Source organism: Rhinichthys klamathensis, unplaced genomic scaffold (genome assembly GCF_029890125.1).
Source record: "Rhinichthys klamathensis goyatoka isolate OS25496 unplaced genomic scaffold, OSU_Roscu_1.1 h1tg000059l_1, whole genome shotgun sequence".
NCBI classification, from domain to species: Eukaryota; Metazoa; Chordata; class Actinopteri; order Cypriniformes; family Leuciscidae; genus Rhinichthys; species Rhinichthys klamathensis.
In genome coordinates, this window is record NW_026606604.1 from 916,130 (window position 1) to 931,009 (window position 14,880).

General features: G+C 36.4%; 1 protein-coding gene across 1 annotated transcript in view; it reads left to right on the top strand.

Moving 5' to 3' along the window:
• prex2 (phosphatidylinositol-3,4,5-trisphosphate-dependent Rac exchange factor 2) overlaps positions 1–12,055 on the top strand; it is a 155,553-nt gene extending 143,498 nt beyond the window's left edge. Inside the window, exons 38-40 of the mRNA XM_056248832.1 lie at positions 3,002–3,104; positions 9,397–9,464; positions 11,805–12,055. Coding sequence (XP_056104807.1) covers positions 3,002–3,104; positions 9,397–9,464; positions 11,805–11,850 — 217 coding nt within the window. The 3' untranslated portion in view covers positions 11,851–12,055. The remainder of the gene's footprint in view (positions 1–3,001; positions 3,105–9,396; positions 9,465–11,804) is intronic.
• The last annotated feature ends 2,825 nt before the right edge of the window (positions 12,056–14,880 follow it).

Consider the following 14,880-nt stretch of genomic DNA (forward strand, 5'->3'; position numbering starts at 1 on the left):
TAATACTACGATAATGGCTGTTTATTACTTATAAAGCACATATTAATGCCTTATTCTGCATGACCATATTCTACATCTCTTAATCCATACCCAATACCTAAACTTAACAACTACCTTAACTATTAATAAGCTGAAGCTAAAAAGTTGTAGGTAATAGTTAGTTAATAGTGAGAATTGGACCCTAATCTAACGTGTGACCAAAGTAAGATATTATGCCTTGGAATGTAGTGAAGTAAAATTACTACTTAATGAAGGAGAAATACTTTATAATAATAAATTAAAGTACTAAATGACTTAAACTAAAACAAAAGTAAGCTAAAGCTATGCAGAAATATATAAAACAACAACAACAAATTACAAAAACACGATAAAATGACAAACTTAAAAGGAAAAATAAAAGATACTGTAATTCAAAATATTCATAAATACTCAAAAAATATATAAATAATACTAAAATGACACTGTTTTTGCTTTCACAATTTTACTATATAGTTAGCTCTTCCCACATTCTTGCTAGCAACCTCATACAATTATTCTTCTGTGATGCTTTCTTTAATGCTTGTCATGCGGAGGTCAAAGTGGCGTATGACGTGAGTGTGTAAGGGCCTTTACGCTTGCGCTTGAGCAGCATTCCCTCAAGCAATTAAGTAACAGTAGGAATGCTACGGCTGAGAAGAGGCGAGACAGCTCAATCAGCCATAAAACACTGCGAAGGATCAATATCGAGGCGTAGTAAAGAGGTCACGCAGTGCCCTTGACACTCAGTATATGTGTGTCTATCAGCATAACGGAAATACATGAATCAAGCCTACACTTTAGTGAGATTCACCTCTCTTTGCTGCGTCATGACGTGTCCTTGCAGTATCAATGGCCGATGTGAGGAACACTGGCGATTGCTGACTGAAATCTTTGTATCATGTTTTTTTCTCTATTATAAATCAAAAGGATCGATCTGAGAAATGCAATTGAGGGTAAAATACACCTTAGCATCCGGTGTATTTCGACATAGTCAGCAGAAAGTAACCAATTTGTTGCCAAGGGCAGACAATCAAAGAGTGAAACAAGCACCGAATTCAGATGCACTTATTACAAAGGCACCGAAAACAAATCCATCACCCAGTAAGTTTCATATTTTCTAGTATAGACTTTTCACTATCTGCATACTGAGATCAACTAAAATAAAATCCCTTTTACTTGAGCCAAAGGTCAGTGCTGTTCTCACTTCAGAAGAAGAGCCATTTAACACATCTGACACCTCTTCCGGTAAAAAGCCTGTGAACATGTATATAATATATCACCAAAATGAGATTGAAATGTCAGGCTGATGCATCATGGATATAGACAGTGGACAAGCTATTAAATAACCAAATATCTTTTTGACGGATTCTGTATAGTCATTGTGTTAAAGCTCAGCTCACTCACTATAGTTTCCCCACAGGTATAAAAAAAATTAGCAGTGTCAGATATTTACTTTTTTTTTGATTGCTTCATTGTTTATCAGATCTAAAATAGTTTGATATCTCCCTAAATAAGTCGTCATTTAGGGGCCGTTTTCACTACACTGTTTTCAACTAAAAACGGAAATGATATGTTTTTGGCTATTCATTTACACAACAACGGCGCTTTGGGGCCCTGAAATGTTTTTGAAAACAATAGCTTTATCGTCTCTGTGTAAACTACAAAAAAGCCAATTTGTGAAAACGGTGGCGTCATGCGCATGCGTATTACGTGTTCAGTCTAAAGGCGCGTAGTGTTTCTTAACAAAGTGTCATAGTTTTCGCCGATCCATGTGAACGGGGGTTGTTTTGACAGCGTTGTTGTATTTATGTGAAAAATGCAATGGGAATACCGTTTTTAGTACATCGTTGTTGTGTAAACGTTTCCTTAGATTGGTCTTTTGGATTAGCCTAGATCTTTTTAGGTGAGACGCTGCTCATTGTTCCTCATAAAGCTTTTGAGAAATAGGAAATCCTCATGGAAAATTTTTCCATGATCTTAATAAATAAAGGAGTTATTGCACAGCCTAGTGTTTTTGCTATCTGATGGCATTTTCGTGATTATTGCGAGCGTGTTGTAAAGGTTTCATGTTTAGATTAGAGATTAGTAGGTTGAGTAGGTTGTTTCCAGATTTATACATCACATGGTTATGGAAAGGACTGTGGGGATGCGGTCTTGTCTTATTGATCCAGACACTGTGCATCGACATGTCTAGTAGCTCATAAAGTTATATTGGCCTCCTATTCGGGATGATTTTGTTTATCAGATCTTTTGTCCTGATTGGCTCCTTTCCCACTCCTATCTAGTGGTCACAGTCTTTGGCTCTTTTAAAGAGTACATGCTTATAGCTCACCTTGGGGGGATGTTAATTGGTCGCTTGGGACTGTTCAATTTCAGAACGATGCAGTGGAGTGTATGACTCTCACACCTGTTTGGCCACGCTGCCCTTTGACTGTCTGTTCAAATGTTAATGGGACGTGAGTGGCAGACACATGTTCTCAGAGAATGAAAGCGCATGTCATGCTTCATCAAGCTGGAATGAAAGCACATCTGACAGGTCTTCATGTTAGCCAGGCTCTGACACAGACGGATGAGACACCAGCCTGGGCCGCACAAGCTGTTAAATGCCTCGGCTTTCCCAGTAGAGCCAGAATCTGTCCTCCTCCTCAATGCTGTAATCAGAATTTAGTCCTATTTATTTAGCTTCTCTGTTTTATAATTAAATTATTAATTAAAATCATCTCAGCGTAATTAATTAAATTAGAACATGGCTAGCGGAAAGTGATCTCTGATAAAGGGAAATGGAAAACAGATATTTTTTTTCTCAATACACTTGAGTGGGAAAAAACATCTGTTTTTCATTTTACCCCTCATTTTTGCTATTGCTGCAATCAGCATTTGAGTATACTTTATGAAATACTTATGTATTTGATAAACAGCTCTGATTTTACATTATAATGTATGGTGCTGAATGCGGACCTGTATTTTCTTTCCCGTCTTGCAGTTGTACACTAAGTGTTACGCTGGAACAGGCCATTCTTCTGGCCCGGAATCACGGCTTGCCCCCACGATGCATCTTGCAGGCCACTGACGTCATGAGGAAGCAGGTATGTTCTGTTATTGGATGTTTCTTCAACACTTTTGGCCCTGTGGACTTTTAGCACACTTTTTACACTCTCTCTAGTTTAATTAATTTATCCACTAACAATGTCCAACAATGTATATACAGTACCGTTCAAAAGTTTTTTTTTTTATGTTTTTGAAAGAAGTCTCACCAAGGCTCCATTTAACTAATGTATTTTATAATTTAATATAGCTGTTTTCAATCTTAAAGGGTTATTTCACCCAACAATGAAAATTATCCCATTATTTACTCACCTTCAAGCCATCCTAGGTGTATATGACTTTCTTCTTTCAGACAAACACAATTAGAGTTATATTAAAAAATATCCTGGCTCTTCCAAGCCTTATAATGAGAGTGAATGGTTTAGATTTTGAAGCCCAAAAGCGCATCCATCCATCATAAAAGTAATCCATACGGCTCCAGGGGCTTAATAAAGGCCTTCTGAAGAAAAGAGATGCATTTTTGTATGAAAAATATCCGTATTTATAACTTTATAAACTATAATCACTGGCTTCCATACGCGAGTTGAGTTCCGGCGGTAGAGCGACCCCTGACCCGACGCATGACGTATTGACGAATGCGTAAGCGCAGAGGATAGAGCAAAAAAAAAAAACACTGGTCACGAAATTAGAAGTCTGAAACGAGAATTTTTACAGAGAAATGTCGATGGAGCTTGAGTTTGTTGCCCAGCCGTATTTGTCTGAACATTGAGAGACGTCTACTCTCCCCTAAGCTTAGCTACACTTACGTCATACGCCGGAACTCAACTCTTATTGTGAACGTGCGGACAGTCGTTACCGGAAGCTAGTGATTACAGTTTATAAATAAATATGGATATTTTTCTTGCAAAATCGCATCGCTTTGCTTCAGAAGGCCTTTATTAACCCCTTGGAGCCATATGGATTACTTTTATGATGGATGGATGTACTTTTTTGGGCTTCAAAATCTAATGTACCATTCACTCCCATTAAGGGATAGTTCACCCAAAAATGAAAATTCTGTCAGTAATTACTCACCCTCATGTTGTTCCAACCCCGTAAGACCTTCGTTCATCTTCGGAACACAAATGAAGATATTTTTGATTAAATTTGAGAGCTGGATCACTCCCCCATAGGCTTCCTAAGGGAGTGAAACTTGACGGCCCAGAAAGTCATTGAAGAAAATGTTTAAATATTCCATGTGACTACAGTGGCTCGAGAGCAGACGAGAGTTCAAGAGATTTCCACGACGCATGCGCGAGAACTGAGAAGAGGACGTTCTTCTTCTACTACTTCTTGTTCAGTTCTCGCGCATGCGTCGTGGAAATCTTTTGAACTCTCATCTCAGGCCCACAAAGAAGAAAAGGAATAGTCGAATAAAGTAGTTATTTTTGTTTGTTTTTCCGCACAAAAAGTATCCTCGTCGCTTGATAAACTTATTGTTGAGCCACTGTAGTCACTTGGACTATTTTAACATTTTCTTCAATGACTTTCTGGGCCGTCAAGTTTCACCCCCTTAGGAAGCCTATGGGGGAGTGATCCAGCTCTCAAATTTAATCAAAAATATATTCATTTGTGTTCCGAAGATGAACGAAGGTCTTACGGGGTTGGAACAACATGAGGGTGAGTAATTAATGACTTAATTTTCATTTTTGGGTGAACTATCCCTTTAAGCTTGGAAGAGCCAGGATATTTTGTAATATAACTCCAATTGTGTTTGGCTGAAAGAAGAAAGTCATATACACCTATATGGCTTGAGGGTGAACTAACCCTTTAGAGGAGTCATGACATAAAAAAACCTAAAAAAAAACGAATTTTTACCTTTTGACATATAAGAGGTCTTTGTACTATTAAAACATCCTGCAAGTTTAATAGCCTAAAGGTCCTCCTCATTGTGAACAAAGCATTTAACCAAGCACCAATCATGCTCCAATGCTCTTTTGGATAGGATCTATGATGTCTTACACTACATCACAAAAGCACTTTATTGACATTATAAGTGAAACTCAAGGAACATATTGAAATAATAAAAAATCCATGACATGACCCCTATAATATATTTTAAAATGTACTTAATTCTTGTTTTGGCAAAGCTGAAAGATGCTTTTCAGCATCATTACTCCAGTCTTCAGTGTCATACAATCCTTCAGAAATTATTCTAATATGCTGATTTGGTTCTCAAGTAACATTTCTTTGATGAATAGAAAGTTCAAAAGAACAGCATTTATTTGGAATAGAAATCTTTTTAACATTATACAAGTCTTCACTGATTAATTTAATGCATCCTTGCTGGATAAAAGTTTTTTCTTTCAACAACAAAAACAACGTACTGACCCCAAACTTCACGGGATAATTATTGTTCTTTTTTTCTCTCTCAAAGTCATAAATACTCCCAACAGTGTCATTTCCACCACTTCTCAAATGATAATATTATTTATAACATTTTCTGATGGAAATGACTAATTTGATAGCTAGAATAAAAAAAAAAAAAAAAATTGTGCATAATTTGACAAAATTGCACTTTTCACTCATCACTTTCAATGAGATCTTCATATAAAAAATTTAAATTAAAAAAATAATAATAATAAAAAAATCAACCTCTAGGACATAAAAGTGCACACGATTGAACGTATGTCAACGTTTGCAGGACTCAAGTTGCCCATCCCTGTTTTAAATTATTGTATAAACCCTTAGTTTCTTAATTACATTTTCTACTGGGAAATGAATTTATATGGTTTAGTTTTGAAGTGCTATATTTCAGCAGAAAAAAAGATGAGCTAATATCCACCTCTGCTTTGAATGTTTTCTGAATTTTCACAATTTTACTGACCCAGTTAATTTACTTGGAATTACAATTGCAAAAAATAAATAAATGAAAAACGTTCATTTCGAGGAGGATTTATTTTGATCAAAGGACTGTTTAATTATTTTGGGAAATGTAACAAGCTTTACTGTCTTGGTTTGCTTTCTCTCATTTTGGTTTCTTCTCTACATGGCTATTAGCATAAGCTCTTCCTCCCTCCAGTTAGCTAGTCTGGAAGGAGGAGGATAAACGCTCATGAAATGAAGTCTCCCTATACCTTTCATTTAGAAAGTGGAAGATTGTTAGTCTTTTTCTGACTAGCCTTGAAGCGTCCTTCACGAGGTTATGGATGAAACTGACAGGGTCTGCTCCTTTTATATCATTAAGCACTGTGAGACTTGTATAATAGAAGGCTATGACAGTTGCTGTGTCAGCTCAGAAGGAAGGAAACTTCAAGGTGGGCCTGAGTCATGAGAGGTAAAGTAACTCAGTCAAAAAACTTTTAGAAGAGTATATTAGGCCAGTGTTCCTCATCTGTTGGGTCGGCCAGTGTGTGTTACAAATTGTAATAATTATTTAGTAATAAAAGTAGTAGTAAAAATAATAATATTAGCAAAATAAAGTACATTTTATTTATGTGTGGATTATTAATAATACGTTGATGCATAAATAAATGATTGATTTGCATATATGCATATAAATTATTGTTCCATGTGCTCCACTTCTGCTGTGAGGCAAAATTATGCATTTATAAATTATATATATATATATATATATATATATATATATATATATATATATATAATATTTCATCAATTTATTAATACATTTATTAATACATATCAATAATTAATTTTATTGTAATTAATTAATTTTTTTATTTAAAATTACTTTACACACACACATATTGTTGTATATAAATTGTATTCAAAGTATTTTATTTATATGTAGACCTGATAAATAAGTAATTCTAAATTTAATAAATGAAAATGAATAGTTGAATTATCATTTAAATAGTTTGCATTATTTGTAAGCCTATACAGTTCATGGTCGTTTTAATACATTTTAATGTTGGGTTTTAAGGATCTTTTTGTTTAATTTGGTCATGATTTTGGGTCTTCACTTGATGAAGCAAGAACCCAATAAAAACCACTACATTAAGAAATATTCATTCATAGGTCAGGTCATTAAAATGTATGTGCAAAATGACTCTATAAGTAACATTAAACTTTCATACTTTAGGCTAGCCATACATTTTTATGATATATATTTGCATTTCAGCATTACCTATTATTTTAAATCTGCTGAATTCATAATGCATGTATATTATGTTATATTCGGGACCGCCTGTGGGTGATGAGTCCTTCTACCTGCGCCAGTCCGGGCTCCAAAATGACTTTATGAATATCAATATGAATGACTATCATCAGAGCTCCCCCTGGCTGGCTATTTATTATTATTCGTGATTCGTACCTCACAGCGAGACTTAAAAGAGACTCATCCATCATAATGCCTGGAACTCATTGAGGAAGCAAAAGCGACACTGACGAATTGCTCCATTATGGAGTTTCTGTGTATAAACACCAAATTGCTGAACTGCTAAAATGAGTTGACCATATTTTTAGAGAAGCGATTGTTGAAGAAAAGGTTATCAAGAGGTTGGACAATCTTCTCCGTGTCTGTAGACAACGGCTCTTCGTGTTCTTGCCCTCTCATATCTCAGTCCTTCTCCTCTCTGTCCAGCCGTGTCTGCTAACGTCCCAGGAAAGCAGTAGGCGAACGGCGTGACTCTGGTGGTGTAATTGCTGATGTTATCATGACAGGATAAGGGACTGACCATGCCTGATGCTCATCAGAGAGACAGAGTACCTGTTCTTCAATCCCAGACTTCCTCCAGCAGTGTTTATGCTGATCCAGACGCACCTGCCGAGAACCAAACCTGCAGAGCTATTTGTGGAAACAGCTTATGTTTGTAAAATGTGCAAGATACACGTTTTCGCTTCTACGTCAGGGCGCAGGTGGCCGTTTTTCATTTTGACGTGATAGGATTCCGCTCGCAGTAAAAGCACCGTGTGTTAACAGGCCTGGGATTCATTTTAGCGAGGGACAGGATGTGCTCCTCTAAGTCACAGGATACGACGCCGCATGTTGTACGAGTATGAATGTTTTAAATTCTAATTTATGATCACAAACAAGTCCATCTAACACATCTGACAAGGTCAGCGTTGGTGAACTGGGATGACAGATGCAGCTTGTAAGTCACAGGTTCAGCTGGCTGGCAGGACCTTCTACCTGTGAAATATGAGATACAGCGTCTATGAAGGAGGAAACGAACAGGCAAATTACTATATCAATTATTTAAAAATAGAAGGACCAGACGGCGCGCATTTATTTTAAAAAGTCATTTTTCCATGGTACAGAAATTGAAAAGAAATTGGAGGATTTCATTTTACAAATATTATACATATTAATAAATATATAAATATATTAGGGTTATTATAGATAACTGAAACTAACACACACAAAAAAAAAAAAATAAACATAAAATAAAATAAACGTTACCTGAAATAAAATATATATTAAAAAATTCTTTATTAAACCTGTTAAAGTCTATTGCCTAGTTGCCAATGCAACATTTCACATTTTTATATAGTTTAACTTGAGGTACTAAAACTGAAATAAAAATGTATAAAAACTATATATATAGACATTAAAAACAAACAAAAAAACAATTCAAACTTAATAAAAACCATAATAGTATCTCAATTATTTTAAAACGTGTGTGTGTGTATTGTGTTGATATCTATACTATAATATATATATTTTTATAGCAATGTACTACTACATAATATATATATACTATTATATTTATGTCATATAAATATGTATAATTACACATTTAAATTTGTTATACAGTGTGTGTATATATACAGTTATTATTTGAAAACTTGCACTGTCAGGTTGACATTTTGAATTATGTTAATTACATGAATTTATTCAGTTACTTCATTTATTACATTCATTTATTTTGTGTCATAATGGAAACATTAATGCAATTAATCAAGCCTCCTGACCGGTTCATAAATTAAGTTATGAGGAGTTTTTCTTTCATCAGAGCAATTCACGCTTGAAATACCACGTAAATGCAAAACATTGCAAACTTACCTCATCAAAGATTAATCAGTCTTAGGTTCATTAATCTTAGATTCATTATTTTGGTATATCATGTAATTAAGTCAACTAAAATATTTCATTCCAGTCTTAATAAAGACATTTTAGGTGTGCTTTTTTTTTCTCCCCCTTTATTTTTTTAATATATATTGTTTGCCTTAGTTGATATTTCATATTGGTTCCATAGCAATCTACAACACAGCTTCTGTGAATGACTCCACTTCTCACCTTTGAACGACTGGACACAGAATATGTTCATGCTTATTTAAAGAATAACTGTTATGAAAGGCCTGCAAGTCATTTATAATTTTGGCTCTTTTTAGGGAGCAAGAGTGCAGAACTCAGCCAAGAACCTGGGAGTGAGAGACCGCACTCCTTCAACAGTGCCAAGGTAACCACACACACACACACACACACACACACACACACAATTTCAGTCCCCTCACATTCACACGGTGGTTTTCACTAACCTTTACAAAATGTGCATGAAATAATTTTAGACCTAAATGCCACGGTTCGAAGATTTACACATTTCAGAAAAATGTGTAGGCCTCCAGAATTATTAAAGCTCTCTATTGATATGCCTCAAACATTCTGATGAGGGGTTTGCTGCGTCTCGGCCAAGAAGCTGCGCTTGAACACACCAAAGGACTATTCGAATGTGTAAGAACGTCGTCATTTTCATCATTCCAAAAAGGGAAACCGAAATTAGGACTGCAGATATACTGTACAAACCGTAAACAGAGCAGCGCTTGCTTAACATTTTGAATATCAATCATGCTGATCACTTTCTTCATTCTACTCGGCTCATGTTATTATGAAAATAATAACATCAGCAAAAAAAATAATAGTCAACGGTTCAATAATAGTCAACGGTGCGGAACACACCAAAAAACTGTGCTAACCGTCGCTCAAAAATGGATCAAAACTGGCCGACCGACTTGCTGTGTCCCTGGCTTTAAAGGATTAGTTCACCTCGAAATGAAACTTTCCTCATCTCAATGCCATGCAAGATGTTCATATCTTTCTTTCTTCAGTGGTTTTTTGAGGAAAACATTTCAGGATTTTTCTCCACACAATGGACTTCAACGGTAACCAAATTGTTGAAGTCCAAATCAATGCAGTTTCAAAGGGCTCTGCACGATCCCAGCTGAGGAATAGGGTCTTATCTAGCGAAACGAACGGTCATTTTCTGTGACCGGGCTCACGCCAGGCATTACGTAATCATGTTGGAAAGGTCACGCTGGACGTAGGCGGAAGTACCGCCCCATTGTTTACAAGCGTGGAGAAGGAGGATCGTTCAAATTGTATTGTATGTTGAATGACATATTTATGTCTTTGTGTCAGTTTATTGTTTAAAATGGTCCTTTCGTGTGTGTATCCTGGATGTTTAAAACAATGGGGCGGTACTTCCGCCTACGTCCAGCGTGACCTTTCCAACATGATTACGTAATGCCTGGCGTGTCGCAGACCAGCACAAGACGAACAAATGTGGTTAAAAAGTATATACTTTTTTTTTTGAAAATGGCCGATCGTTGCGCTAGATAAGACCCTATTCCTCAGCTGGGATCGTGCAGAGCCCGTTGAAACTGCATTGATTTGGACTTCAACAATTTGGTTGACGATTTGGAAAACCAATTGTTACCTTTTTTTGTTTTTTACTTGATTTAACCCATACACATTTTTTGGTACAAATGAATGTTTTTAGGTAGATTCATCAAAATTAAATAATATTTATGACTTGAAATAATACAGCTCACATACAGCTACTGTATAACACTATTATTTGCTGCTTGACAAGGACTGGTATTTCTTTACGAAAATGCAAATCTAGTGATAAGCGGCCCACAGTTTCATTCGAGACAGAAACTCGGGTACGGCTGTTCGGCATTTATTCTTCAAATGAACTCCTGTAGTACAGCCGTATGAAACAAAAGACACAGCATTCTTGCAAATGTGCACATTGTTGTTTTCATCCATATACAATGAACCTGCTGGGTATTAAATTCACAAAGCATATTCTTCAACATAAAGTTCATGTCCTCTCTTAGAACAGCCATCACCAGAGAGAGAGAGAGAGAGAGAGAGAGAGAGAGAGAGAGAGAGAGAGAGAGAGAGAGAGAGAGAGAGAGAGAGAGAGAGAGAGAGAGAGAGAGAGAGAGAGAGAGAGAGAGAGAGAGAGAGAGAGAGAGAGAGAGAGAGAGAGAGAGAGAGAGAGAGAGAGAGAGAGAGAGAGAGAGAGAGAGAGAGAGAAAAGCACTCTCTCTCAGCAGGTTCAAAACTCCAGTGTAAACTCTAATCTTTCACAGTCACTTGAGGTCCGTATAGGGAGATGTACTGTAGCGTGACACTCAAGACAATGACTCATAGCTTTTCATAGCGTGTTGCATGTGATCATCGCTGTGGCTTATGTTTATTTGGCATATAACAAATGCTGCCTAAATCCAAGAAGGTTCTGGGATACATGTTGGGTTTTCATGTTTTATGGGGACATTACATAGACATAATGATTTTTATAATATACAAACTATATATTCTGTCCCCTAACCCTACCCATCACAGAAAACTGCAAACTCTACTTTCCACACACACACACACACACACACACACACACACACACACACACACACACACACACACACACACACACACACACACACACACACACACACACACACACACACACACACAATATACATATATTTTAATATTTCTAAAATTCTATTAACAGATTGTACAAACTGTGTCAGCCTCCACCTCCTGACGGCGACCCTTGAACCCATGTCTTCAACAGATCTGGACCAGCCCTGGTTCAACTCCAGACGACACACACACACACACACTGTCTAAGTAAAGAGACTGCCTGGACGTCTAGCCTCTCTCCTGCTCAGAGGCATCTGTCACCTCTCAAGAGTTCACATCATAATATCTATTGACTTTTCTCATAGCTTTTTAAAGGCACCAATATTTTATTTTATGCTTTGCTACATACATCTCATTTTAGACTGAAGATCAAACAAACAGAATGTCTGATCTCGCCGCTGCTGTCAAGTCATTCACATCAATAGAGTGTCAATCACAATGTCTGTTTCAAATAACTTTTTTTTTCTTTATGTAAAAGATTTTGCACAGTGCTTTAGTCTCTTATGTTAAGGCGTAACCTGTTTATAGTTGCTTTTTTGGGCCATATATCCAAAAGCCTCATTGCAACTGTATGTGCATTTTGTTTTATTTCATCTATTCTCATATAAATCTTTGACATATAGGTTTAGCTTTCACATTAGGTTTCTCAACTCTTAAAGGTTGTTTAGAGTTTATTAACACCATAGTGCATTAAGCTACATGTTGCAGTCTCAGTACTGCAGTCTCAGTGAATCTAGAGTGACACACAGTACTGGAAAGTTCATACGACACGGTCATCAGTGTTATAGGTTTATATATTTGTCACACTTACATAGGTCTATAAATGATTTTCTCGCCACAATTAAAAATTCAGTACTCAGGAGTTATTGTTACATGTTATATTAGTGTTGCTTAAAATAACAAATTAATCAGTCATTACTATGCAATATTGAGAAACCGCGCTAAACAGGAATTGTTTATTAACTGCGTAAGCACCATTTTGAGAAACAGAAGATATTTTTATGTTATATGATGCATCTTTGAATTATACATGCTCTTGATAAAAGCAGCCAGAAGGTTACATAAATTCATGTGACGATATTACTGTAAAAATGTTTTTAGTTAAAAAAAAGTTATTTATTTTGTCTTAAAACTAACCCTTTTTGAGATTTTCCGAATACATGTATCTTTTTAACCTGAAAACCAGATTGATTTCCCCATTATTATAGTAAATTGCAATGTCAAATCGTAATTCATTTCAAATAAAAAATGTTTAAAAGAAAATGCAATCATATTTCTTATATACTATATATATATATATATTTTTTTACCCTGCGTGACTATAAATATTTATGCAACAGACTTAAACAGTGATTTTGATTTAAATTTGTGCTGCAAATCTGTCACAGGTCTCTCTAGTGAATGTATTTAGTTTGCATCTGACAGTATGCGGCTATGCGCTGAGTGCTCACAAACTCCCAGCTGCTTTATGTGCTGTGCTATCATCCATCAGATGTGCAGCTGGTATCAGACAAGTTAAAGTCTTCAGGAATCTCACTAATGGCCTCTGCATGTAGGCAACTGTCTTTGACAAACATTGTTTACCTGTCATAATTTCCCCGGGCTCACTGTCACTTGCAGTTTTTATTGAGTAAATGGATTCCAGTCAGATGTTCTGTTTTTTGCGTTCCCCCGAGAAACTTTGCATTTGCTTGCAAAATACTTGCGTTCTCTCACAAAAAAACGTTTGCGTTCTTTTGCAAAACTTTTGTGTTTGCAAATTAACACAAAGTTTATCGGGGGAACGCAAAACATTTGCGAGAGAAAGAGTCGATACACCTTCAATCCTTCTTCCGAAACGTGTTTTTGTCTTACCCTGATTCTATGGTAAGCCCATTATAAGTGTAGGCCTATATTTAGGGTACGTTTACACGAAAAGTTTTTCCTTTGCGTTTTTTGCATATAATATAGATGACAAATCTATATTAGACAAATCTATCTATAGATGACAAAACGATCCCGTTAACGCGGATCTACGAAAACGATTAAAATAGCTGTATTATGCATTCCAGGCCAGTAGTTGGCGATGTCACTCTTTAAAGAAACACTATACGCGCCTTTAGACTGAACACGTCACGTAATACGCATGGCGTCACCGTTTTCCACAATTTTGCTTTAGTTGTAGTTTACACAGATAGGCCTACAATAATGGTAGCCTATCGTTGTTGTTTTTTTAAACTTCCACTTTAAAACCCATTTTTAAAAGTTAAATGCATAAAAAGGGTTTCCGGTTTTTGTTGTAAACGGCCCATTAGACCTAGCAGGAGGTTTTTTCGCGCGAATAACACAGCTTCTTGGAAAAAAAGAGAACGCGACAGAGCTCGTAATAAAACGCGACACAGCATTTTCTTGGATTTTCGTAGAAGGCGCGAACTGACATTAGAAATGTTGTAAAAGCGACGTGGAGATTGCGTTTTTTTATTAGTCAACAGGTGAGTAAGGTATTTTATTGAACAGATAAATTGCCATGTTGCTCTCCAACGGAGTTCACTGTAAAGCATTATCTATTGTGAAAGGTCATTTCATTATGGTTGTTACAACGCTGTGTTGGAATTTATTTTCAAGGAAGTGCATCTATTAAAAGGTAGCTATAGCTACAACAGCTTGAGATCCTTTCCATCCAACATTAAACTTATATCTCTTAAGCAGCCTATAGGGAGTGTTTATGAGCAGAAGGATACTCATCCTAACAGTCCCGCAGGGCCGCAGGACAACACAAACTATGTACTTCCGCAAAATGCATGCAGTTTTGTTGTTAAAGTATTTTAACGCATATGCTACTGAAACTTGAAGTAAGCAATATAATACATGAGTGTGGATACATATAGCCTACAAGATTGTGCTATAATAAGCCCACAAGAATCCTTTGCATTATATATAAGTTTCATATTTTTTAACGTCATATGAGTTTAATGACACTTACTCTGTGTAAACAACGAGGGCGGGTCTCTCAGACATGAACAGCCAATGAAAATCGACCTGAGGTGTAATCTTTTTTCATTGGCTTTGAGAAGAAGCCGTCGCCTGCTACTCTGCCGAGACCGGAGGAGGGACAGTCCCATCAGATAGTGACCAAACCCTGTTACTTTCAGCATGTGCTGGAGCAGCAGACGAGCTCTCAGCAG